This window comes from Petaurus breviceps, unplaced genomic scaffold (genome assembly GCF_028583685.1).
Source record: "Petaurus breviceps papuanus isolate PSGF00001 unplaced genomic scaffold, PetGlider_PUasm1.0 76, whole genome shotgun sequence".
NCBI classification, from domain to species: Eukaryota; Metazoa; Chordata; class Mammalia; order Diprotodontia; family Petauridae; genus Petaurus; species Petaurus breviceps.
Window position 1 is genome coordinate 9,340,454 of NW_027186473.1, and position 22,775 is coordinate 9,363,228.

The 22,775-nt window shown below is 41.5% G+C and overlaps 1 protein-coding gene across 5 annotated transcripts in view; it reads left to right on the plus strand.

Annotated features, from left to right (window-relative positions):
* The first annotated feature begins 13,505 nt into the window (after positions 1 to 13,505).
* Positions 13,506 to 22,775, plus strand: part of DCUN1D4 (defective in cullin neddylation 1 domain containing 4) — a 108,454-nt gene continuing 99,184 nt past the window's right edge. For 2 of the 5 annotated variants that reach the window (XM_069105213.1, XM_069105215.1), the window contains exon 1: positions 13,506 to 13,670. In XM_069105213.1, coding sequence (XP_068961314.1) covers positions 13,646 to 13,670 — 25 coding nt within the window. In that variant the 5' untranslated portion in view covers positions 13,506 to 13,645. Of the gene's footprint in view, positions 13,671 to 14,648; positions 14,668 to 14,964; positions 15,139 to 20,630; positions 20,650 to 22,775 lie in introns of those variants that run through there. The other 3 variants (XM_069105216.1, XM_069105214.1, XM_069105212.1) reach the window with 3 other exon arrangements.

The window sequence follows — 22,775 nt, forward strand, 5'->3', positions numbered from 1 at the left end:
GCAGAATTCGAGGGAATAGGAATTAAGAGGGTAAAAGAGGAAAGTATAGAAGCTTCCTTGAAGCTTAACATCAAAAAAATGAAGATCTTGGCAACTGGTTCCATTACTTCTTAGCAAATAGAGGGAGAAGAAATGGAAGCAGTATCGGATTTTATATTCTTTGGCTCCAAGACCACTGTCTGCAGCCATGAAATTATAAGACTCTTGCTCCTTGGAAGGAAAATTATGGTAAATCTGGACAGCATACTAAAAAGCAGAGATATTACCTTGCTGACAAAGGTCCATGAAGGCAAAGCTATGATTTATCCAATAGTAATATATGGTAGGAGAGTTAGACTATCAGAAAAGCTGAATGCTGCAGATTTGATGCTTTCAAATTGTGGTGCTGGAGAAGACTTTCGAGAGTCCCTTGGAAAGTAAGGAGATCAAATAAGTTAACACTTAATGAAATTAATTTAGGCTTTTCACTGGAAAGTCAAATACTGAAGCTGAAGCTTGAATACTTTGGCCACATGATGAGAAGATGGGATTCCTTGGAAAAGACACTGATGCTGGGAAAGATTAAAGCAAAAATAGAAGGGAACAGCAGAGGATGAAATGGATAGTGTAATGGAAACAACAAACATGAACTTGGACAGACTTGGAGAGATAGTTGAGGATAGAAAGGCTTGAGGTGTTATGGTCCATGGGGTCATGAAGAGTTGGACACAGCTAACCAAGTGTACAACAAGGAAAAACTAAGAAATGACAAGCAGGATGGTTTCAGAAAAACCTGGGAAGACTGATGGGTGTTGATAATTATAAGGGGGACATCAGCTCTAACTGGTGATTGGTATTGAAGAAAACATACCAGAGTGTGGTTTCAAGCTAATAGCTTTGAAAAGAAAAACATACTTTAACCACTCAGGAATACTCCCTACAAACCTGAGGTGATGATGGAGCCAACTATAAGAGCTTTGGGGGACTGACTCATCATTTAAAGAGGATCCCCAGAGTGCATGAGGCTATAATAGTATTATAGTATTGTTGTTATTTTAAAAAATAATGCTGCCTTTTGTTTTTATACCATTAAAAGGCAAACTGATTGTCACTACAATTAACAATTTCCACCTTTTATTTTCACTTTAATAAGGGTGAGATAATACTTCAGGGTTGTTTTCATCTGCTCTTTTCTTCTTTGTAGTTTTTAGAGCATTTCTTCTTATGACATTCTTGAAAAACGTAGAGTTAGGGAAGTATAGGAGTGAGGAGGAGTAGATTTGAACTTAGATGACCTGAGTTCTGTAATGGCAATTTGAAGACCCCTTTGTGTTGGCAAAGGTAGCAGGTACTTAACACTAAGTAACTGATCAAACCTCTGTTGGGGAAACAGAAGGTATGAACTCCTGTCTCCTGTTGCTGACTTACCAGGAAGGGGTTGGCTGAAACAGGAAGCTAATGCTGTGTATATAAGGAAAAGCCCCAGAGAGGCACAGTCAGAATTTCATCTGGTGGCAGAGTAGCTACAGAAGAGAGAATGGAGAACTGAGCCAGAATTTCCTGAGAACTTGTGGTGGTGGAGCTTCTTCTGAACAGGAGCCCAAGAGCCAGGAGCCCAGGAGAAGACTGAGGAAGCAAAAGACAGGAAGCATGATCGGCATGCTGAGATTTTGTCTGTTTGTGGCTTGGTTGAGCCTTGAATTCCTGGGAGCAGAAATGATGAAAGAGTTGAGATGGACTGGACCCTGTGATCTTCAGTGTGGAGCAGGACCTACCCAGAGAGCTGGACAAGTAACTGGGAGCTGTCTGCCATTGGACCCAGGTGACAGTCTGGTGAATCCAGGTAGAATCTGGGACCATGGAAGGGGATCCAGGGAATCTGAGAACTGGCCCCAAGTCAAGATGAAAAGACCTCTCCTTGGGTACTGAGTAATGATGAAATTATGGTTTACTAGTAACCTAGGGGTGGAGGGTTTGTGTATGATACTTAGTAATTGATTGCTGAATAAGTAACTGATTGAGTTAACTTAAGTGTGCCCCATGAGTGGAAGACTTTGACTATTGTACTTTGAGATGACTGTTCTTTTTTCTAAATATTGTGACCACTTTGGTGAAAACTATGTGGCCATTTTAATGATAAGCTGTTGTGAATACTATATTGTGATTTTCTGTGATAAGTTGCAATATTGGGAATGCTGTACCTTGATTTTCTGTTAATGTTTTGCTTTGATTTGTTATGGAATAAATAGAGTTCACTATACTGTATAATCAGAACCTTAAAAGCTGTTCACAGTAGCATTCCTCTGGAAAGCTGCTTGTGCATGGCATTACAAGTTCAAATCCCCACTCTTCTACTTACTACCTGTCTTGCCCTGGGCAAGTTGCTTAACTCGACTCATTTCCCTCATTTATCAAGCAGAAGGTTGAACTAGATGATGTAGAAAGTCTCTTTCAGCTCTAAATCTATGATCCAAGATGGCTACTAGTGATGACTATTTTACTTTCAGAGTACTCACAGATCACCCTTTAATAATCCATTCTAGAATATTTGTTACGAAATTTTGGAAATGCTTTAATGTTTTGTTTCTTTGAGATAGCATGCCTTTTTAAAAAGAGATCTTTAATGCCTTAATCCAGAGAAGTAACCAGTGGGGGGAATTGTAGGCACCATGATAGGCAAAAATTTAAATATTTTGGGTAAGAGATAATTTTTTATTTTACTCAAATTATACTGCACAATAGCACCAGCCTGGGACCTTAAGGGAGCTGCATCAAATATTCTTGACAAGAGTGTCTGCAAATAGGAGGCATATAGCTAGTCTAAACCAATATTTAATATATAATTAATTTCATAATTAACTGTCTTTTTCATTTAAAAAAATTAAATTTAAATAACTCATTCTTGAATTTTTGTGGGAGAAGGGTCCTTTGATTCATTTGTGTTTTCTGAAGTTCTTTCACTTATTAGGCTGTTTTCCATGTTACATTTGAATCTAAGTTCAATATATAATGCAATATAATATCTGATTAAAACATCATGCTGCAAAGCTAATAACATAGAAAAATCCAAATTAAATTAGGTTCTAGTTAATACAAGAGGCCTCCCTCCCCCATGCTACACAGAAAAGCAGTAGGCAGATGAAATGTAGCACAGTGCTTTTGTTCCCAACCGTCTGTGCCTGCCTCAGATTCCCAAGACACCTAATTATTACACTTCTCCCTGGTGGTTTGGACATAAATGGACTGTGTCTCCACACAAGCCTGTGAGTGCAACATTGCCATCTCAGAAAACATCCTCAAGTAACTGCTATTTAGGGATTTTCCCAGTGAGCTCAAAATGAAATTCTGTACAGTAGAGTGATAATTCAGTCTCCCTTGGATTTCATAAAACAGAACATAACATTTAAAACACAAACTACAGTACTTGTACCAGAATAATACAATAGCCTTCAAATGGAAAGGAAATTTCAAGATATTTGAGACAGAGAATGTTGTGCTATGGGAGAAGGGAGAGCTTGGTTCCTATCCCTATGACTTTAGATTGCTGATATGTTCCCTTCCTGGATCAGTTTCCTTAATTATAAAATCAGTGTTAGACTACTAGATGATCTGTACGGTCTCTTCTAACTCTAAAATTCAATGCATTGATCTATGCATTTTTTAAAAACACTTGTAAAGTGTGTTATAGATGTTTTATTGTTTCCAGTGAGATATAGATGAGAATTGTGAGAAACTACAACCTCTAAAGAGTTAAAGATTCAGGTCATTCAGATTGCAATGTAGAGAAACATTGTAGGTGAGAAGAGGCTGCAGATGATTACTAAAAAAGAACTGTACTCCAAATAATATCAAAGAAATATATGATTAGAGGAGTGGTTAGGTTAGTCATAGAGTTGGAGCAAGGACAGATAGATGGAATGCTTCATTGTTATCAATGGAATGTCAAGAGATGTAGAGGAAGGACTTTTGTATAATAGGTAGAACCCCTGTGGAAAATTTATGGAGGGCAGAGATTACACTTGCTTGGACCACAATCTGCACTGTCAAAGGGAATTCCCAAATTGATTAGAGCACAGATCCATCTAAGTATCAATGCTTTATTCATGTGTTATGTTATTCATACTAACCACGAAACAAAGTGATTCTGTAGACGAAGAATGTACATTGTCTCAGTACCATCAATATCAAGGCAACTGCTGGATCATTGGGAGACTTGGGTAGGTCACTTAATATCCAATGGTCATACATAGTGAGGAATATATAGATTTTCTGTGTTCTACCAGTACCCAAGAAATATAAAACAAATGAAAGGAAGTCCTCCTTGTTGGATCTTCTGTATACAATCTTTGGGAAAACATTGACAGAATCACATAGGATGAGATGCTACGGCTATGTTGCATTCTGCGCAAATGTCTGTCATCAAAGTATAAGGAAGTTCTTCAGAGATCTGTTATACACCCAGATGTTTCAAAGCAGTGGTTCTCAAAGTGGGGTTGGGGGATCCCGAGGGTTCTGGAGACCCTTTCAGGGGTGTGTGTGGGAGGTAAAAACTATTTTTATAATAATATTGATGCTTTAATTTCTAATACAGCAAGTATCAATAGTTATAACCTACATAAACAAAAAAGTCCTTGACAATTTTTTGAGAGTATAAAGTGGGGGTGGCCAGGTAGCACATCGAGTAAGAGCACTGGCCCCAGTGTTGGGATGACCTGGAGATTGAATCTGGGCCCAGATACTTAGCACCACACCCAGAAATAACTGGCCGTGTAACCTTGAGCAAGTTACTTAATCCCAAATGCTTAAAAAAAAAAGAGTATAAAGTGGTCCTGAGACCAAAATGTTTGAGAACTCATGTTTTAGAACAACCTAAGACATGTAGTTTGGATTAGTCTCTGAAGAAGTATGTTTCCCAGACTTAAAGCATTCTTGAAAAATGTTGTATCTCCAAAGAAGCTCCCTACAAAAAGGTCATTACTTTGGAAATGTATGATCAGAAATGGTGACGAGCTGGTTATAAATGAAGAATGAGGGATATGTAGATTTTCTTTGTGCTCTGCTTATACCCGTGAAATATAAAATAACTTAGAGGGAGACAGGCCCTACATGCCCTAGAATTCTCTAAAATGGTATTTCTCAAAACGTTCTGATCTTAGGACCCCTTTACACTTTTGAAAATTTCTGAGGACTTTTCTTTAAATAGGTTATAGCTATTGATATTTACTATTTTAGAAGTCAGAGGATCTAAGTATTCCTATAAAAGTAGTAGGATCCTTTGTAGATAATCTATGGAAAACATAGCCGGCATCACACAGGATGAGATGCTATGGTTATGTTGCATTCTGCACACCTGGAGGGAACACATCCATGAGACCTAGTCCATATTGACACATGGACCTTAGATATTTCTAGGTGGGAATGATTTTTAGTCTTGCTTCTATTTTTAACTTTCATATAGACTAACAAACCATAGGGAGAACAGTAAGACTTAACGCTGGCAAAAATGGAACAGAAAAATTAATAGTAAGTATGTATAATAAGGACTAGGAAGCAGGGACTTAAGTCCTGCCTATCTCACAACCATTTTGTTCTTTCTCTCACTTCATTTGCTTAACCATCCTGGAGGATTTTGTGAGCAAGTGAAATCACACCAAACCTGCCACTTATAAGTTTCCTACAGGGTTTTTTTTTTTTTAAGGAAATTTGAGGAAGTTAGGTGATGTGGTAGAAAAAGTGCTAGACCTGGAGTGAGGAAGTTATAGTTTATGTTTCAATTGTGTCCAACTCTTCGTAACCCCATTTGGGGTTTTCTCAGCAGAGATACTGCAGTGATTTGCCATTTCCTTCTCCATCTCATTTTACAGATGAGGAAACTGAGGCAAACAAGGTTAAGTGACTTGCCCAGAGTCACACAAGTAGTGTCTGAGGCCAGATTTGAACCCAGGAAGAGTCTTCGTGATTCCAAGCCCGGTACTCTATCAATTGCACCAGTTAGTCTGGGGGCAATTCTGCTGATTTCCAGTTAGTTGTATTGGCTCACATCCCTTGGTTATGCACTAAATGCAGTAGGTCTCCTTGCCAAGGAGTGATTTTCTAGTCACTATACCCCCAGTAAACGGTAACAGAGAGTAGGAAATGGCCCTGAAGAGGCTAAAGAACTGGAACATAATGGATAATACAGAAAGAAGCTTGACAAGCAAAAATGACATGCTCAGTGGAGAGTGGGTATGTGATACTGGGAAGATTGCAGCTTTATGACATCACCAGAACAAAATGGCACCTCTGAAACAACACAGGCATGAAACCTCATATTCTAACCACGGCTGCACCCTGGCCACATGTATTCCTCGGTGTGAGCCCTCCATGCATTTGTCCTGGCCACATGGTCACCTAATGTATACTACATAATATATTTCCTGGCTACATATTCCCTATGTACATGCCCACCATTTGTATTCCATGGTCACTGTCCCCTGTTCCTGCATCATTGCCCAATTGGTTGTATGGCAAATTGTAGGAAAGTATTCCAATATGTTCATAAGGGAATCTTTTCTGATGGCTTTTTTTGCTTTTATTTATTAAAGGTCTCTTACATTGAACAAATATGTCCTCTGACTGAAAGTAAAAGTGACATCACTAGGGGCTCATGAGCTTGATTTTGTTCAAGAGTTGCCCCACAGAGAGCCTTAATACTGGGGTAAATTTTCTGGGGACCTAGTTATGGGGTAGAGGGAAAGTCAAGGTGTTAAATTAGACTCCTAACATTTAGAACTGGAAGAGACGCAGAAGTCATTTAGTTAACTCCATGAGAAGCATGACTTCTCTATAATATTAGAAGTTATCCAAGCTCTACTGGATGCCCACTGTTGGACAGGTAAGTCACTGTCTCTTGAAGCAACTCACCTGACTTTTGGACAGCTCTGATTATTTGGAAGTTTCCCTCTTATGTTGAAGTTAAGTTATTTAGAAGTCCCCCCCCCCTTACATTGAATTGAATTGAAATTTGTTTTCCTGTAATTTCTATCAGGCAGTGAGGTAGTGTAATAGAGCGCTGAGTCTCGAGTCAGGAAGAATTACCTTCCTGATTTCCAATCTGACCTCAGACATTTACTTAATTCAAGTCACTTAATTCTGTTTGCCTCAGTTTCCTCAACTTTAAAATGAGCTGGAGAAGGAAATAGCAAAGAAAACCTACTGCCAAGAAAACCCCAGATGGGGTCACAAAGAGTCAGATATAACTAAAAAACAACACAACAGCAATCTTTGTCCACTGGTCTGAATTCTGCCTTCTGTGGTCAAGTAAAATAAGCCTCTCTTATTATTATATCAGATTATCTTATTATTATATCTGATATTATTATATCAGAAGGTGCCTTCCTGGGAGAAACTCACAGTCTAAGAGGGGAGACAACATGCAAAAGATATATACAGGCTAAATTGGAGATAATAAATGGAAAGAAAGGATTAGCATTAAGAGGGAATATTACCCTGTGTGAAGGAAGGAAACAAACATCTGGTAAGCACCTACTACGTACCAAGCACTTTATAAATATTATCTCATTTCATCCTCACAACAACTCTGAGAGGTAGGTACCATTATTATCCCCATTCTACAGTTGAGGGGACTGAGACAGAGATTAGTGCCTTGCCCAGGGTCACACTGTTAGCAAAAAAATGTCTGAGTTAAGATTTGAACTCAGGACTCCCAGACTCCAAATCCAGCATTCTACTGTTTTACCTAGCAGTGCCCAGTATCTCAAAGACAACTCTATGGAAATAGCTGGTGATCTATATGAGTAGAGGGAGTTCCTTATACCAGCTAAATTCCAGTTCAGATTCCCAAAGATCGCATTAGTCTTTGTGGCTGTTGAATCCACAACACAACAGGTTTTCACTGTTGAGTCATTTTGAGCTTGCAAATCACCATCTCCTTTTCATACTTCTTTATTCTTATTTTTGTGATTGATTTTTTAAAAATCCAAGTGCAAGAATTATCCCTATTACATTTCATCCTGTTAGATACATCCTAAGACTCCAGCCTATAGAGATCTTTTTGCATCCCAATTTTATCACATATTAGCTAAACCTTCTAGCTTTAGAGTTATTCTTGGATATGATAAACCTACCCTCTATGTCTTTGTTACTCTATTTATAAAAAGGTTGACCAGAACATAGCCAAGGACAGAGCACAGTTGCATCTTCAATATCAGTCTTAGTTCAATCAGAAAATCTCTGTTTTGCACATTTTTTTTACTTGCTTTATGGTAGCAATATATTATTTATTCATTAACATGTTTTAAAAATAATTCATTATGATGCTTTTGCCACCACAAGAGTTCCCTTAACAGAGTGGTGAGTTTTTGGTTGTGCCTTTATATCTCATTAAGAATATACTAGTAGCTTGTATTGTTTATCATTGATACCCCTCTCTGTTGAGCCTAAAAAAGAGAGTCTTTGTTAAAGACTCAGGACTTTTCCTCCCTTTTACCTTTTCCCCTCCCCCACTTTCTCAGCACAGGTTAGAGTCCAGAGACCTGAGAGATGACTTTGGTTCCCAAGGGGTACCTTGCAATGGCATAGCTCCCCAGGAACCTCTCTTCTTAGGAGATGGAAGCCTCTTGGCTGAAAGGCATGCCATTTGCCTTTGATACAAATGAATAAGTATTGGTCTAGGAAGAACAGAGAATTTTATGCTGTCTGAAGTAGTGATGGAGTTCTTGTACTTTTGAGTGCCTGACCTAATCCTGGAGAGGCAGAGGTAGTCATGTGAAGCAGCTGTAAATACTCTCAGCCATGTGGCTCCAGGAGAGAGGGAGTCTCAGTGTTCAAGACAGAAAAAAAAGAACTAGAAGGTGAAGTTCTTGGACAGAGTAAGGCTCTCAGAAGAAGGATCACCAACATTCCCTCTCATTCAGCAAGGGGAAGCCAAAATAAACAAACAAAAGACAAAAAAGTCCTATTGGATTCTGCCTTTCGCAATAACTGTGAGTTATTTGGACTGTGTAGCTTCAGTGGGGAGGGGCTTGCTTCTCTAAGAACCACAATGACATTTTTCTTCTGGAGGGAGGTCAAGATCTCAAGAATGCTGGATGCTTCTGTACATCTCTAGTGTGACAGTGGGACTAACCAGAATGTTGGGGGGGGGGGAGTACTTGTCCTTTTCTAGAAACCTTAATTCATTTTCTTTCTGTGGGGAGTCCAAACCACAGGGTGATGCTGTGAGTCTAGGTGACAACCTGGGGCAAGGTGGGACTCACCAGAAAGGGAGGAGAATTCTGTTGATTGTTCATGGGCTACTGTGAATCCTTCCTGTTTTCCTCATTCTGCCTGTGCGGTGAAATAAAAATTGTGCTGTATCTTGTACTTGATATTCATTACAACCTTCACTGCCCATATAAGGGCTAGGGGTCCTTTTACCCACATCTGTGGGAACATGAACTATATATAGTTATGAAGATTTTTCTGGAAGATGGGCTAGGGTAAAATGAGCTAAAAAGATATGACTTTAGGGTCAGGTGTAACATTGAATTAACTGTGTAAACCAGAATTTGGGGGCACTGGACCATGGGTTATATATAAATTGGACTGGCCAAATTTAATTTTTAATAATCTCTGAAAAGAATACACGGTAGTAGGAATATAATCATATGGCATGGTATATCATATGGTATTAAGTAATGAAAGGTGATATTTGAGAGAGGGAAGCTTAAAGAAAAGGTGAGATTACTTGAAATAGAAGTAAGTTTAACATTCAGAAGAATCCACCTCAGTGAATATTAAATATTTTTCTGGTACCTACAACTCATGAGCCAGGTTCCTGGCACATATAGGAGCCAGAATAGTTTCTGGATAAGCATGGCTACAGTCTTAGTCTATCAAATTGGATCATAGTGGGCTCTCTAGAAAGTAGCTTCAATCTCCTTCCCAGGGCTAAGTAGTAAAACCAGTTCATTGCCTTCGGATTTTCAGGCTGGACCATATATCTGGTGGTTGACTCTAATTCCTGCTTAGGTAATAGATACAATCTTTCTGGGGACGTTAGTGGCCCATTGATCAATTTCTTTTAAATATGTCACTTGATTTACTTTTTAGGAACATAGCAACATGTAGATGACATAATGCCTAAATCTCTAATTAGATGTCTTAAAAGCCATTTTAGATTAGTAGGAATTAATTCAAAAGCAAATCCTTGGAGGTGAGGAGAGTGGGAGAGAGAGAGAGAGAGAGAGAGAGAGAGAGAGAGAGAGAGAGAGAGATTAGGAGAATTGGAAAATTATTACCTATCAGAGGGGATGATGAAAATGGAAGATGTAAGCACACTTATTTTATAACCAGTCTTTAAAAGGGTTTTTTGTGGGAAAAAGACAGAAACTTTTGTTGAGCACTCTCCCATGTCTATTTCTATTTCAATATTCCTGTAGCCATTAGACTTTGCCAGACTTTACCTTAATATGAGAAGAAGAGGAAGGAAATAAGAATTTATTAAACATCTACTTCGTGCCAGAAAAACTATAATTTTTTTGGCTTTTTTTGGAGGGGGAGGGCAGGGCAATTGGGGTTAAGTGACTTGCCCAAGGTCACACAGCTAGTAAATGTTAAGTGTCTGAAGCTGGATTTGAACTCAGCTCCTCCTGACTCCAGGGCCTGTGCTCTATTCACTGTGCCACATAGCTGTGGCTTCCCCCAGAAGAACTATATAAGAAAGATCTTAACATCACTGATAAGCATGATAAAGTGGTTACTGACCTAGTGTAATGGAAATGCAAATTTAAATATCTTCCCTGCCCCTAGGCTAAAGTGCACCTGGAGCCTGGGGTGGGAGGCTTGTTTTTCAGTAGATACTTCTTTTTTTTTAAGCAATTGGGGTTAACGCCTTTAACTGTGTGGATCTCAACAAATTGTGGCAAGTACTCAAAGAGATGGGAGTACCAGATCATCTTACTTGTCTCCTAAGGAACTTGTATGTGGGTCAAGAAGTAACAATTAGAACCAAACATGGAACAACTGATTGGTTCAAGATTGGGAAAGAAGTATGATAAGAATGTATATTGTTACCTTATTTATTTAAGTACTATGTAGAGTACATCATTTAAAATGCCAGAATTAAATGCTGGAATTAAGGTTGCCAGGAGAAATATCAACAATCTCAGATACGAAGATACCACTCTGATGGCAGAAAGTGAAGAAGAGTTAAGAAGCCTTTTGATGAGGGTGAAAGAAGATCATGTAAGAGCTTTCTCAAAGCTCAACATGAAAACAAACAAACCTCACAACCTAAGATCATGACATTTGGTCCCATTACTTCCTGGTAAACAGAAGGAGAAGAAATGGAAACAGTGTCAGATTTTATATTCTTTGGCTAAATATCAATGCAGAAAGTGACTGAAGCCTTGGAATTAAAAGACACTTGCTCCTTGGAAGGAAAGCTATGGCAAATCTGAACAGCAAAAAGTAGAAATATCACTTTGCTGACAAAGGTTCATATGGTCAAAGCTATGATTTTTCCAGTGGCAATATATGGCTGGGAGAGTTGGAAAGCTGAGAACCATAAGAATCACTGCTTTTGAATTGTGCTGGAGAAGAGTTTTAAAAGTTCTTTGAACAGCAAGAAGATAAAATCTATCAATACTTAGAGAAATGAACTCTGACTCATCACTGGAAGCACAAATATCAAACCTGAAGCTAAAATATGCTGGCCATAATGAGAAGACAGGACTCATTGGCAAAGATTCTGATGCTGGGAAAGGTTGAAGGCAAAAGAAGAAGGGAATGGCAGTTGATGAGCTGGATAGAGAGTGTCATGGAAGCAAGGAACATGAACTTGGACAAACTTTGAGAGGTAGCCAAGAACAGAAGGGCCTGACTTGCTTGTCCACCGGATTTGTAAGAATCCCACACACTGAACAACAAATGTACCAGGGCTTAAAAGTATTATTTCATGTTATTGCACAATAAACCTGAGAGGTAAGTGCTATTATTTATCCCTATTTTATAGTTGAGGACACTGAAACAGACAAAAGTTAAGTGACTTGCTCAGGGTCACACAGCTAGTGTCTGAGGTCATATTTAAATAGGCTCTGCACTCTGGGTCACCCAGCTGCCTGGTCTGAGTTAGGAGACAAGAAAATCAAGCATTTGTTAAGCTTACTAAGCATCCAGTTCAGTGCTAGGTGCTGGGTATACAAGGCCAAATGTGAACTATTTCGTGCCCTCCTAGAGCTTCCCGTCCTAACACCATCAGAGACAGAACACATATAATGCAAATTATTAAGCAAAAGGCTAGGGCACTTGTCACCGGAAGTTGACTCAGCGCATGCTCAGCCCCATCTTCTTCTGGGTTCGAAACTGATGTGATAATTTTGGAGGGAAAGCATTAGCTGCTGGTGGGTAGGCTGCATGCAGAAAGCGGTGCATCCCGGTGTACTTTGAACGAACGCAAGCTTTCAAGAGGCAGAGGTGAGGAGGGTGTGCCTATTGGGGAGGGGTTTAGGGGAGCCCCCCCCCCCCAACAGCCACGTGCGAAGTCGAGGAACGATGCACGCTTGGGTGTGCTGGACAACCGACGGCCAGTTAGGCTGGACCGTCTAGGACACACTTGAGATAATGTGTAGGAAGACAGGATAGGTAGGTATTAAAGAGTTTTAAAATCTCAAACAAAGGTGGATATGCTTGATTCTAGAGGTACTAGTTAAGTCATACCAACAAGCATTTATTAAGCACCTGCTGTGTGCCAAGCACTTGGGAGAAGAGATTTGTCTCATGAAAAGGTGCTTAAAGGGGAGACGCTGGAAACCGCAGCTTTTCAGGGCTAAAGAACTGCGGCGCGAAAGAGGGGCCCCTGCCTGATCCTTGGAAAGGCAGTGCCCACCACCCCAACCGAGAGCTGCCGGCTGTGGGCCGGAGGCAGCTGTGGGGTAAAGGAAGGAATGCAGGACTGCGGGAGAGGTCCAAGCCCAGATTCCTAGACTCCCCCCGGGTAGAGGGCTGCAGGGGCAGGTGGGTGGGTTGGGGTGGGGGTGGCCGGAGGCCAGGGATGGAGGGAAGGAAGAGCAGGAGCTGAGTTTTCAGATGAAATGGAATTAACCTGGGTCTTCCCATCCCGTTTAGGCCATGGGGAGGGGGCGGTCCTAATGGCTCCCGCCCCTCCCGGCTCTTTTGGGACAGTTTCTTGGGCTTTGTCTCGGAGGCCAGCCCTTCTCAGTGTGCTGTCTGTTTCTCCACCAATCCCAAGCCCGAGGACCCGGGGGAGGGGACAGCCTCAACCTGTCCCCAAGCCTTGCCCCTTTACACGCGCTTTCGGAACCCTGGGCTGAGTGACAGCCACCGGCTCCAACCGGCTAGTGGCGCAGGAAGCCTCCAGCGAGGGCTAGGGCGAGGATCGGAGTCGGAGGCCAATCGTCCTGGGTCTGAGGGGTGGGGCCTGCTCGTCTTCCTTGGTCGCCACCTAGCGGCCTCCCGCTTTCCCTATCCACGAATGGTGGAAGAGGGGGCGGTGCCGGGCCAGCCGGAGAGCCAATGGTGGAGGCCAGGTGGGCAAGCCGGGGGCGGACTCCAAGGCCGCCGCGGGTACCCTGCCAGGAGCCGGAGCTGCTGAGAGCCGGCGGGGGTATCGGGAGGCGGAGAGCTGAGGCCGGGCCGGCGGGAGCAGTGGAGGAGCTGCACGAAAATGCACTCGGATGCTGCCGCTGTCAGTGAGTAACGGGCGGACAGTGGGTGATAAGCCTCGCGGGCAAGGGGCGGACCCCCGCGCCCTCCGCCGGCCCGGGCCTTTCCCCCTCCCACACCGACGGAGCCCCCAGCCCCACCACCGCCGTCGCTGCCTCCCGGCTCTCTCGCGGGGGACTGCCGGCCGTGACGCTGCGGGTAGTCCGGTGGAGGTGGGGAGGGCGCGCCCAGGCCGGCATCCCAGCGATGGGGGTGGGGGGGACGAGGGCGCCGGCAGAGGGGGAGGGGCTGGCTTTCTTTGGGGAGTTGGGGGGGGCCAGGTGCGGGGGTAAAGGGGACCCGGCCGGGGATGACAGTGGGGCACTGACGCCGGGAGGGAAGGATTGTACTTCTGGAGAGGGTGAGTTGTGGGGAGTGGGTGCTGCTGCAAGAGAACGGCTGTAATGGGGCTCGAGGATGGGGCTGGGGGTTGAGAACCTTAATGGGGGGAGAACCATGTGGGTATTAAAGGGGAGGGGAATGAAGGGATTGAGAAGGATGGTATGCGGGCACCTGCATGGGGGGGCGGGCTAGAGTGGGGGGTGAACGATATTATGGGGGGGCAAAAATAGGGGGGGGGGGGGCGGGATGAAGGGTAGATAAAATTGCTAGATGGTGGGGGTGATAGCATGAAGGTAACATCAGAAGGGGTCAGGGTTGGGGGGACCCTAGGAAGAGGAGGGGCTCTGGGTAGGGGGATGCGAGTGTTGAAGTTTGTGTGCTGTGTGGGTAAGATAATAAAAGGGGGTGAAAGGGGCAAGATAGCTTGAGGAGTTTGGGGGGATAGCACGCAGGCAGCTGCGTGGGGAGGGTCGAGGTTCGGGCAGAACAATATGAGGGGGAGGGTTTGGGGGAAAGCCTGGGGGGAGGGGAACAATGTGGGTATGGGGACTGGGGGACGTAAATGGGTAGGACTGGAACAGTAGGAAGGGGCAGGACTGGCTTGGGGAACGGCACCAGGGGGCGGGGTTCTTGGGAAGAACGGTATGATGGGGGATGGGGAAGCAGGCTGGGGAATGGGGGGCTGTGTGGGAATGGGAAAGCAGCTGGGGAGAGGGGAGAGGCTGGACTGCTGTGGGGGCCAGGGGAGAGAGGAGGGTTGGGGAACTAGGCGGGGTAATGGGGAAGCTGGATGGGGGGGTGGGTGGGAACTGTTTGGAGGAGGGGGAGGATTGGTTCGGTGGGTGGTAGGAGGGGGTACGTGGGGTTGAGGCACAGTATGGGGATGGAGGTTGGGGTAACTGCGGGAGAGGGTCATCGAGAATGACTTGGTGGGGGTGTCGCCCGTCCTACATTACGGGATCGAACTTGGCCTCTCTGGCTCGGTTTTTGGGAGTGGGTGGGAGGGTTCCCTGCCCCCTCCCCCACGCCCCGGGGGCTGGGTGACCCCGGCAGCTGGCCCAGCCAAGCCAGGCTTCGAGTTTCTGGGTCGGGAGCCCCCAGCCATGCCCCTGGGTAAGCTGCGGTGATGCCCCGAGGAGAGGTGGCGAGAGGACGGTACAGGGGGTGAGGAGGGACGGCCCCCGGTCGGGGGAGGTGTCCGGGTTGTCCGTGACCTAGGCAAGTGCGGGAGACGAGGAAGGATGGGGCTTTCGGGGCGTGAACCCCGGAGCGGCGATGACGGGACCGGGGGGCGGGGGCCGAGTGGGCAGGCTGCTTTTGTGTAGGGGCAGGTTCTGGGTCCTGGGAGGGCTTCGGCTTGTGACGCATTTTCTCATGTTTAGCCTGGCTGGATTTCCCGTGACCTGACCGGCCCCAGACCCCCTTGGAGCGTCGGAGCAGCCACGTCCCTTCGGTGAAGGGCGGAGGAATTTTAGGGGGATACTTCAGGCTTTAGTTGAAACCACGGGGTTTGAAGGGGAAGGTGGATTTTGCAGGCATCATGGGACCTGTAGTTTTGGCTGTGCCAAAACACGGTTGGGTCGGATGCACGTGGGTAACTGTGGAGACGAGTCCCAGAATGCCTGGCGGCCCCTCGCCGGGCTGGGTGCCCCGCGACCGGGTGCTGCGCTGCCCCTCGGGGGATCCACCTGCCGTTCCGACTCCGAGGCTCCCCGGCTCTAAACTTGACATGTTTTCTCCTCGGGTCTAGCATGTTCGCATTTGTTTCTTAAAGCCAACAACAAACATCTTTAAAATGCTAAAAAAAAATACTTCGATCACGTTGTGTACAGTAATTTGTAGAGCAGAGCTCTTTTGGGACCATCTGTTGAAGATCAGGATGATAAAGAAAACAGGCAACAAGAAAACAAAAACAAAATGAAGATAAGTTGTTATTGTTAATTATTCATGTATACAATGTGTGCTAGCTTGAGGCTGGGTAAAAAAGGCACTTTCTTTTGTTTTAAAAAAGTATCTTTTTTCTCCATTATTGACATTTAGTAGGCTGAACGTTTCCTTTTCACCCCTGGTAGGGAGACCGGCTCCTTTAACACGTGGAATTGATTAGTAACTTTAATTGATTAGTTAGCCTTAATAAGTTATGCTTCCAAAAAGGTAGTCTTAAGGTAATTGTTGAATTAAATGATAGGGATGACTTGATTAATTTTACATTTTTTTTGTTCCATTCATAAAACTAGCATAATATGAAATATGGAGATGACAGAAGAAAATTACTTTAATTATTGTGTGGGAAGCAGATGTGATTACAGAGAGGAAATAGAAGACAAAGGACTGATAAAAATTCTAAATTGGTCGTGGAGAGGTCTATCTGTAAGGGCTTTACCTATCTTTAGTCCATCCCCACTCACTTTACAGATTAGGAAACTGAGACCCAGAGAGGTTAAGCAATTGAGTTCGTTGACTACTTAGGAGTGGAGCTGGCACTAGGAGCCAACTCTCTTCATTCCCAGGATAATTTTTGTTTTAGCGCATTATTCGGTTTTCTATTTATTACAGAGTGGTGCATAAATTCTACTTGGTAAATATTTGTTGATGAAATAAAATCTAAGTATTGTAGATGAAATTTGCTAAGAAAAATAGCAATGGAGAGTTTTGAGTTGTGGGAGACATACAGCAGAGCATAGGTGAAAGATTATTTTGACAATGGCATTTGTTATATGATTATGAAACGGAAAGTAGAAAGACATCACAGGGGATCCGTTTCAGCGTAAAGACAAAAAGATGTGATGAATAAGGAGTAGGAAACAGTTGGGTGTGGAGAGAAGAAACCTTGGATTTGAACACTGGTTTAAAAATTGGGCAGTGGGTAAGGTTTGGAGGGAAAGATTCAGGTGATCTGTCTTTGCCATGCTTTACCAGAGGTTGTGATTAATTATCAGGAAACCCTGGTTAAGATGAAAATATGTGATATGATATCTAGCACATTCACTCTTGTAATGGGGGAGGGGGGTAAAAGCAAAAATAAAGTTGCCTGGTGGAATTGGAAGATATAACAATAATTGCCTTAAGAATTTATTTCCTAAAGGAAATATTAGATTACTGCTTCTTTCCCACTTTCTTTGTGTTTCTCTTCTCAAGCTTTCTCCAAAGGGAAGAGATGTAGTCTTTGTGGTTATTTTAAAGTTAATCTGACATACTGAAGAGTCTCTAAATTTTAGTTTTCTGTCTTCTTCCTATATATATATCTTATAGCAGGCATCAGAATATTATTGATGTGTTACTGGTTTTTACGTTTTTGTATATAATATGTAATCTTACAGCTTTTCTGGTAGCTTTGTTGTTTTTTCCCTCTTTATTTCTTGTTCTTAAAGGCAAAAAGCATGTGAATATTTATATGCTGGGACACGTGAGATTATTCTGGCTCCCTGTGAATTAGCTGCAAACATTTTTTTATCCTTTTCCTCTCCCTCCATTAATATACATCAGTGGACAAGGACATTGATAGTCTTAGTACTCTGTGTAGCCAGTATTCTTACTTAAAGCAGTAGTGAAAATTAAATGTTACATTTATTTTATATCTGGAATATTGCAGAGAAAATTGTCTTTATCAAGTGAATATAGTGAACCTTTATAGATTCTTCTGCTAAGTGGCATAGTGGATTGAGGCCAGGGCTAGCATCAGGAAGACCTGAGTTCAAATGCAGCCTCAGACACTTGCTAGCTGTGTGTGACCCTGGGCAAGTCATTTAAATTCCTCAATTGTAAAATGAGAATAATAGTACCTACCTCAGAGTTGTTGTGAGGATCAAATGAGATGATATTTATAAAAAGTGCTTAATACTGTACCTGGCACATAATAAATGCTATATAAAACCTTAGCTATTTTCATTATCTTATATACTATAGAATGCAAGTGGTCACAGTCCCTGTATTCTTAATAATTGACCTTACAAGATTACAAAGTGGCACTGTCTCAATCCAGTATTTCTTGCACATTTGTAATTAGGTACATTGTCAGGTGAAAAGGCCAAGGACACAGAAAATGTTTGCCCCTCAACTGAAAGTCAAATTTTTACAGATGCTACAGGCAATGGACTATTAGCAATTCCTATCATTGCCTTGGTCTCAGAATTAGGGAAAAATTGAGTTTGAATCCTACCTGAGCTACTTAATTAGCTGCTGTACCCTGGACAATTCACTTAACCTCTCTTTTCCTCATCTGTAAGATATTGGGATTTAGACTTGATATCTTCTAAATTTCTTTTCATTTTTAAATCAGTGATCTTATGTACTCCACAAAAAGTAGGGCTGCTGTTCATATTGGTTGTAATATAGTTTTTTTTTAAGCAATCGGGGTTAAGTAACTTGCTCAAGGTTACATGGCCAGGTGTTTCTGGGTGGGTGCTAAGTGCCTGAGTCCAGATTCGATCCCCCAGATCATCCCGACACTGGAGCTGGTGCTCTTACTCACTGTGCTACCTGGCCTCCCCGTAATATAGTTTTTTTAAACTGGATGTCCCATAGACAGACATCTGGAACTCAGTGTAAACATGACAGATTTCATTATCTTTCCTCTCCAAACCATCCCCTTTAACTTAACTACTTCTGTCACGGGCACCACCATCCTTCTGATTAGCCATGTTCAAAAGTTCCATGTCATTCACTTTTGCTCACCTCATATATCTAGTAAGTTGCCAAATCTTGGCATTTCTATCTCTACAAGATTTCTTGTCCCCTTCTCCCATAGTCACTGACATAGCCACTCTAGTTCAGGCTCTTATCACTTCTCACCTGGATGATTGCAGCAGCCTCTCCCTGCTTCAATTCTTACCTCATTTTCCACACAGCTGCCAAATTGATTTTCAGTATTTTAGGAGTTTACTCAGTATACTTCAATTCAATACAATAATTTAATGGCTCCCAATTACTAGGATCAGATATAAAGGCCTCTACATGCTGACCCCAAACCTACCTATTCAGTCTTGTTATGCATTTCTTTCTATTATGCACACTGCAGTCCAAACTATCTTTGTTCTTTATATGTGGCTCTTTATTACTAGTTTCTGTGTCTTTGTGGTCCCCCTCCCCCCATGCCAGGAATGTAATATTACCTCTTCATTTCTACCTCTTAAATTTTTCTTAGCTGCCATCTTTAGGAAATCTTTACTTATCCCTATAGCTACTGTGCTTTTCTCCTTCTCCTCAAATTATCTTAATTGTTTTGTTTATACCTGTACATATTATCTCCATTGGCTAGATCGAAAACTCTGGAGGGCAAGGACTCCTTTTCTTTTCTTTTCTTTTCTCTTCCTTGCTTTTTTTCTTCTTTTCATCTCTAGGCCCTAACAGTACTTGGAGTATAGTTGGCATTGAATAAATGCTAATTGATTGAGTCAGTCTTCTTATGAGTATTTTAACTGTTCTTTTTTCTTTTCTTTTCTTTTTTTTTTTTTTTTTGCTTTTTGGAGGGCAATTGGGGTTAAGTGACTTGCCCAAGGTCACACGGCTAGTTTTTGTGTTAAGTGTCTGAGGTCAAATTTGAACTCAGGTCCTCCTGACTCCAGGGCCAGTGCTCTATTCACTGCGCCACTGTTCTTTTTTACAGCTATCCCTTGTAGTATTTTGTCTATGTCATCGTAGCAATCTGTGTCATGGTGTTTATTTACCCTGTTCTGGGGCCTAATGAAATGCTGTGATGCTTGGTCAATACTTGTTGAATGAAACAAAAAGGTTTTTCTTCTGAACTGAGCATCTTCAGTTGTTTTTGTATATTTTCATCTATACCATTTTCCCATTTCTTTCCATTAAGTTAAATGTAAATCATACTTAACTAGGAGTATTAGAGACTTCCTCTTGGCAGTATTCCCCAGCTCTAGTCCTACCCTTCCTTCTTTTAGTGGTGCATCATTCTTCCTTACTCGGATTTCGAGTTCATATTGGTCTTGTGCTCAGAATCCTGCAGTGGTTCTCCACTGGCTGCTAAATAAAATGCCACCTCTTTAGCCTTCATTCAAAACCCTCCACAATCTGCTGCCATCATCCCCTCTTTCCAGTTTTGTCTAACGTTTCACTCTTTTATGCTCTATATACGAACTCCAGCCAAACTTTGAAATCTCCTATATTTTGCTCCCTTATACTGTGTTCATGGCTCCATGTTTACTGTCATTGTAGTATAATCGAAAAAGAGCCCTGAGCTTTCCAGTCAGAGGATCTGGGTTAAAATCTTGGCTTTTCTCTTTGCTGTCTTGACCAATTGACCTTGACCAAGTTAATTCACATCTCTAGAGGTGCCTCAGTTCTCTAAAGAGCCCTTTCCAGCTCTAAATCCTGTGATTTCTGTGCCTGAAATCCAGTGCCCTTCTCCTTCTTGAGTCCTCTGTAGGAATCCTACTCATCCTTTAAGGACAACTCAAATGTCACCCTCTCCATGAAATATTTCTTAGTTTCCCTTGTTAGAAATGATTTTTACTATTTTAGAATTCACTTTATAGTTATCTTTTGGGCAGTGTGGGGGTATTTGTTTTATTTTGTATTGCAATTGTTTATGCATATGTCTTGTTTCTTTACTAGCTGTAAGATCCATAATGGCAGGGGCCAGGTCTCACTGTTGGGAGGAATTTAAAGGTAATTTTAGTGAAATCTTGTTTCTTTAATAGAGGGGGTCTTAACTGGGGTTCCATGAATTTTTTTATTGTTTTGAAAATTGTATTTAGACATAACTCATTTTTGGGTAATTTTATGTATTTAGAAACATTATTCTGAGAAGGGGTTCATAGGCTTTACAAAACTGCCAAAGAGTAGTCCATGACACAAAAGATTAAAAAAAACACTGTGTTAGCAACACATTGTTCTAGATTAAATGAGAGAAATTTTTTTTTTCCCTTTTGGAACCTTCTTTTTTGGGACTAATCTATATTAAATATTGTAATTTTTCTGGTTTCTTCTAACAATTCCATTTTCTGGGACTAAAAATTAATCTCTTAACATGAACAACAAATTTAAGACATTGGAAAACTCTTCCTTTAGAAAATAAATTGGCAAGTTGGAAATGAACAGAAAATCAACATTCTGAGATTAGACAGGAATTAATGCTGATAGGTTTTCTTAGGTGGTCAGCCTGATATTAGTGTTAATATCTTTTTTTGGTTGTCCTTTGAGGTACTTTGTTGCTTATTTTGAAAGCGATGTTAAGGAAAGTACCACTTGATAATTATACTGTCTATGGAGAACAAAAGGGGGGGGGAGTATCAGAGATTTCAGTTTTTCGAATATTTTTATTCCTCATTGTTCATTTTTCAAGCATACTAGGTACCTTACTTCAGGTTTGAACTGCTTAACTCCTCACAAAATTATGATTAATTGTATTATTTTTAGCTCAGAAAAATATTTTTTTTTAGTGTGCCTTCCATGACATATAAATCAAGAACAGCAAATTAGTGATGGGAAAAGACTTTTTCCTCCTTTTCCCCTCAATGCCATTGTTACCTCTGAAAGTGAATTTTCCAGTATGCCTTGAAAACTTGAAAACATTACTTACTCGCAAGCATTTATGATATTTGATAAGAAACAGTTCACTTGAAACTAAACATCCAAACCCTTTTGCAGAGAGGAGTGATGTTCTTGCTAGGGCTTTTCTCTTATTGTGTGTAGACTAACAGAAGAAAATACTAGAATTCTTAGCTGGAGGTTACCACAGTGCATTGGTGAGGCTTTGTTCCCCAAAAGGATCACTTGCTTTAGTGGATTTAACTTTATGAACTTTCCCTAGTTACCTTTTCTTAGTTGCTTGTTAGAGTTTCTGTTAAAACTCTAACAAATTTTAAACTTTTTAAAGTTTTAAACTCTGTTAAAACACTTAAAAAATTGAGTTACAAACTTTAGTTCCAAATGAAGCATTCCTTTTCATTGTAGAATTTTGAGTTTCTAGTGTAATTTCAAATCAAGATATTCCAGTAAAAATATTGAATGTGAAACATCGTTAATTTGAAAAATTAGTTGGGGATAATTATTGCATCTACCTTGTGAAGATAAAATAATATGTAAAGTACTTTGCAGTCCTTAAAGCGCTATATAAATGCAAGCTACTATTATCCTTTCATGTGAACATTATTTTTTATTAATTTTCTAGTTTAAGAATTAGCACAAACTGATCAATAATTAACTGTATGCAGAAGAATTAATAGTCCTAGATTGAGGGTAAACTTTTACTTGACCTTCTTAATCTTTCTTCGTGCTATACAATCCAAAACAAAATTAGGACCATACTATCTATACTGTATTGCTGCTAGCAAAATTCCTCTGCCGTATAGAGTATGTTGGGCTAGTTGCTTTGTTTAAATTACCTCTTTTAAGAATTATGTGCCCCTTCTTCAGTCTTCTTCCTTTACATGGCCTGTCCTCTCCTCCTTCCTCCACCCCCAATGCATGAATTATCTCTTCTTTCACTTCTGTTACTTCAAGTGCCACTTCCTATAGGTAGCCTTCCTAGACTTTGCCTCTACTAATTGTTAGTGTTCCTATATGAGACTGCTTTTATTTTTTTTGTCATTTTATTCCTGTCACTTAGCAAAACACCTTCACATGCTTAAAAATGCTTCTTGCATTGACTTAGGTGACTTTCTAATTACTGTGGTCTAAAAGCATGCAGTTAAATGTCTGATCTTTGGTTTCTGATGTAATATACTTATTACTTGATTTTTAAAAGGACCAAAGGGGTGGAGAAGAAAGATTATAAGAGGAAAAACAGAAAG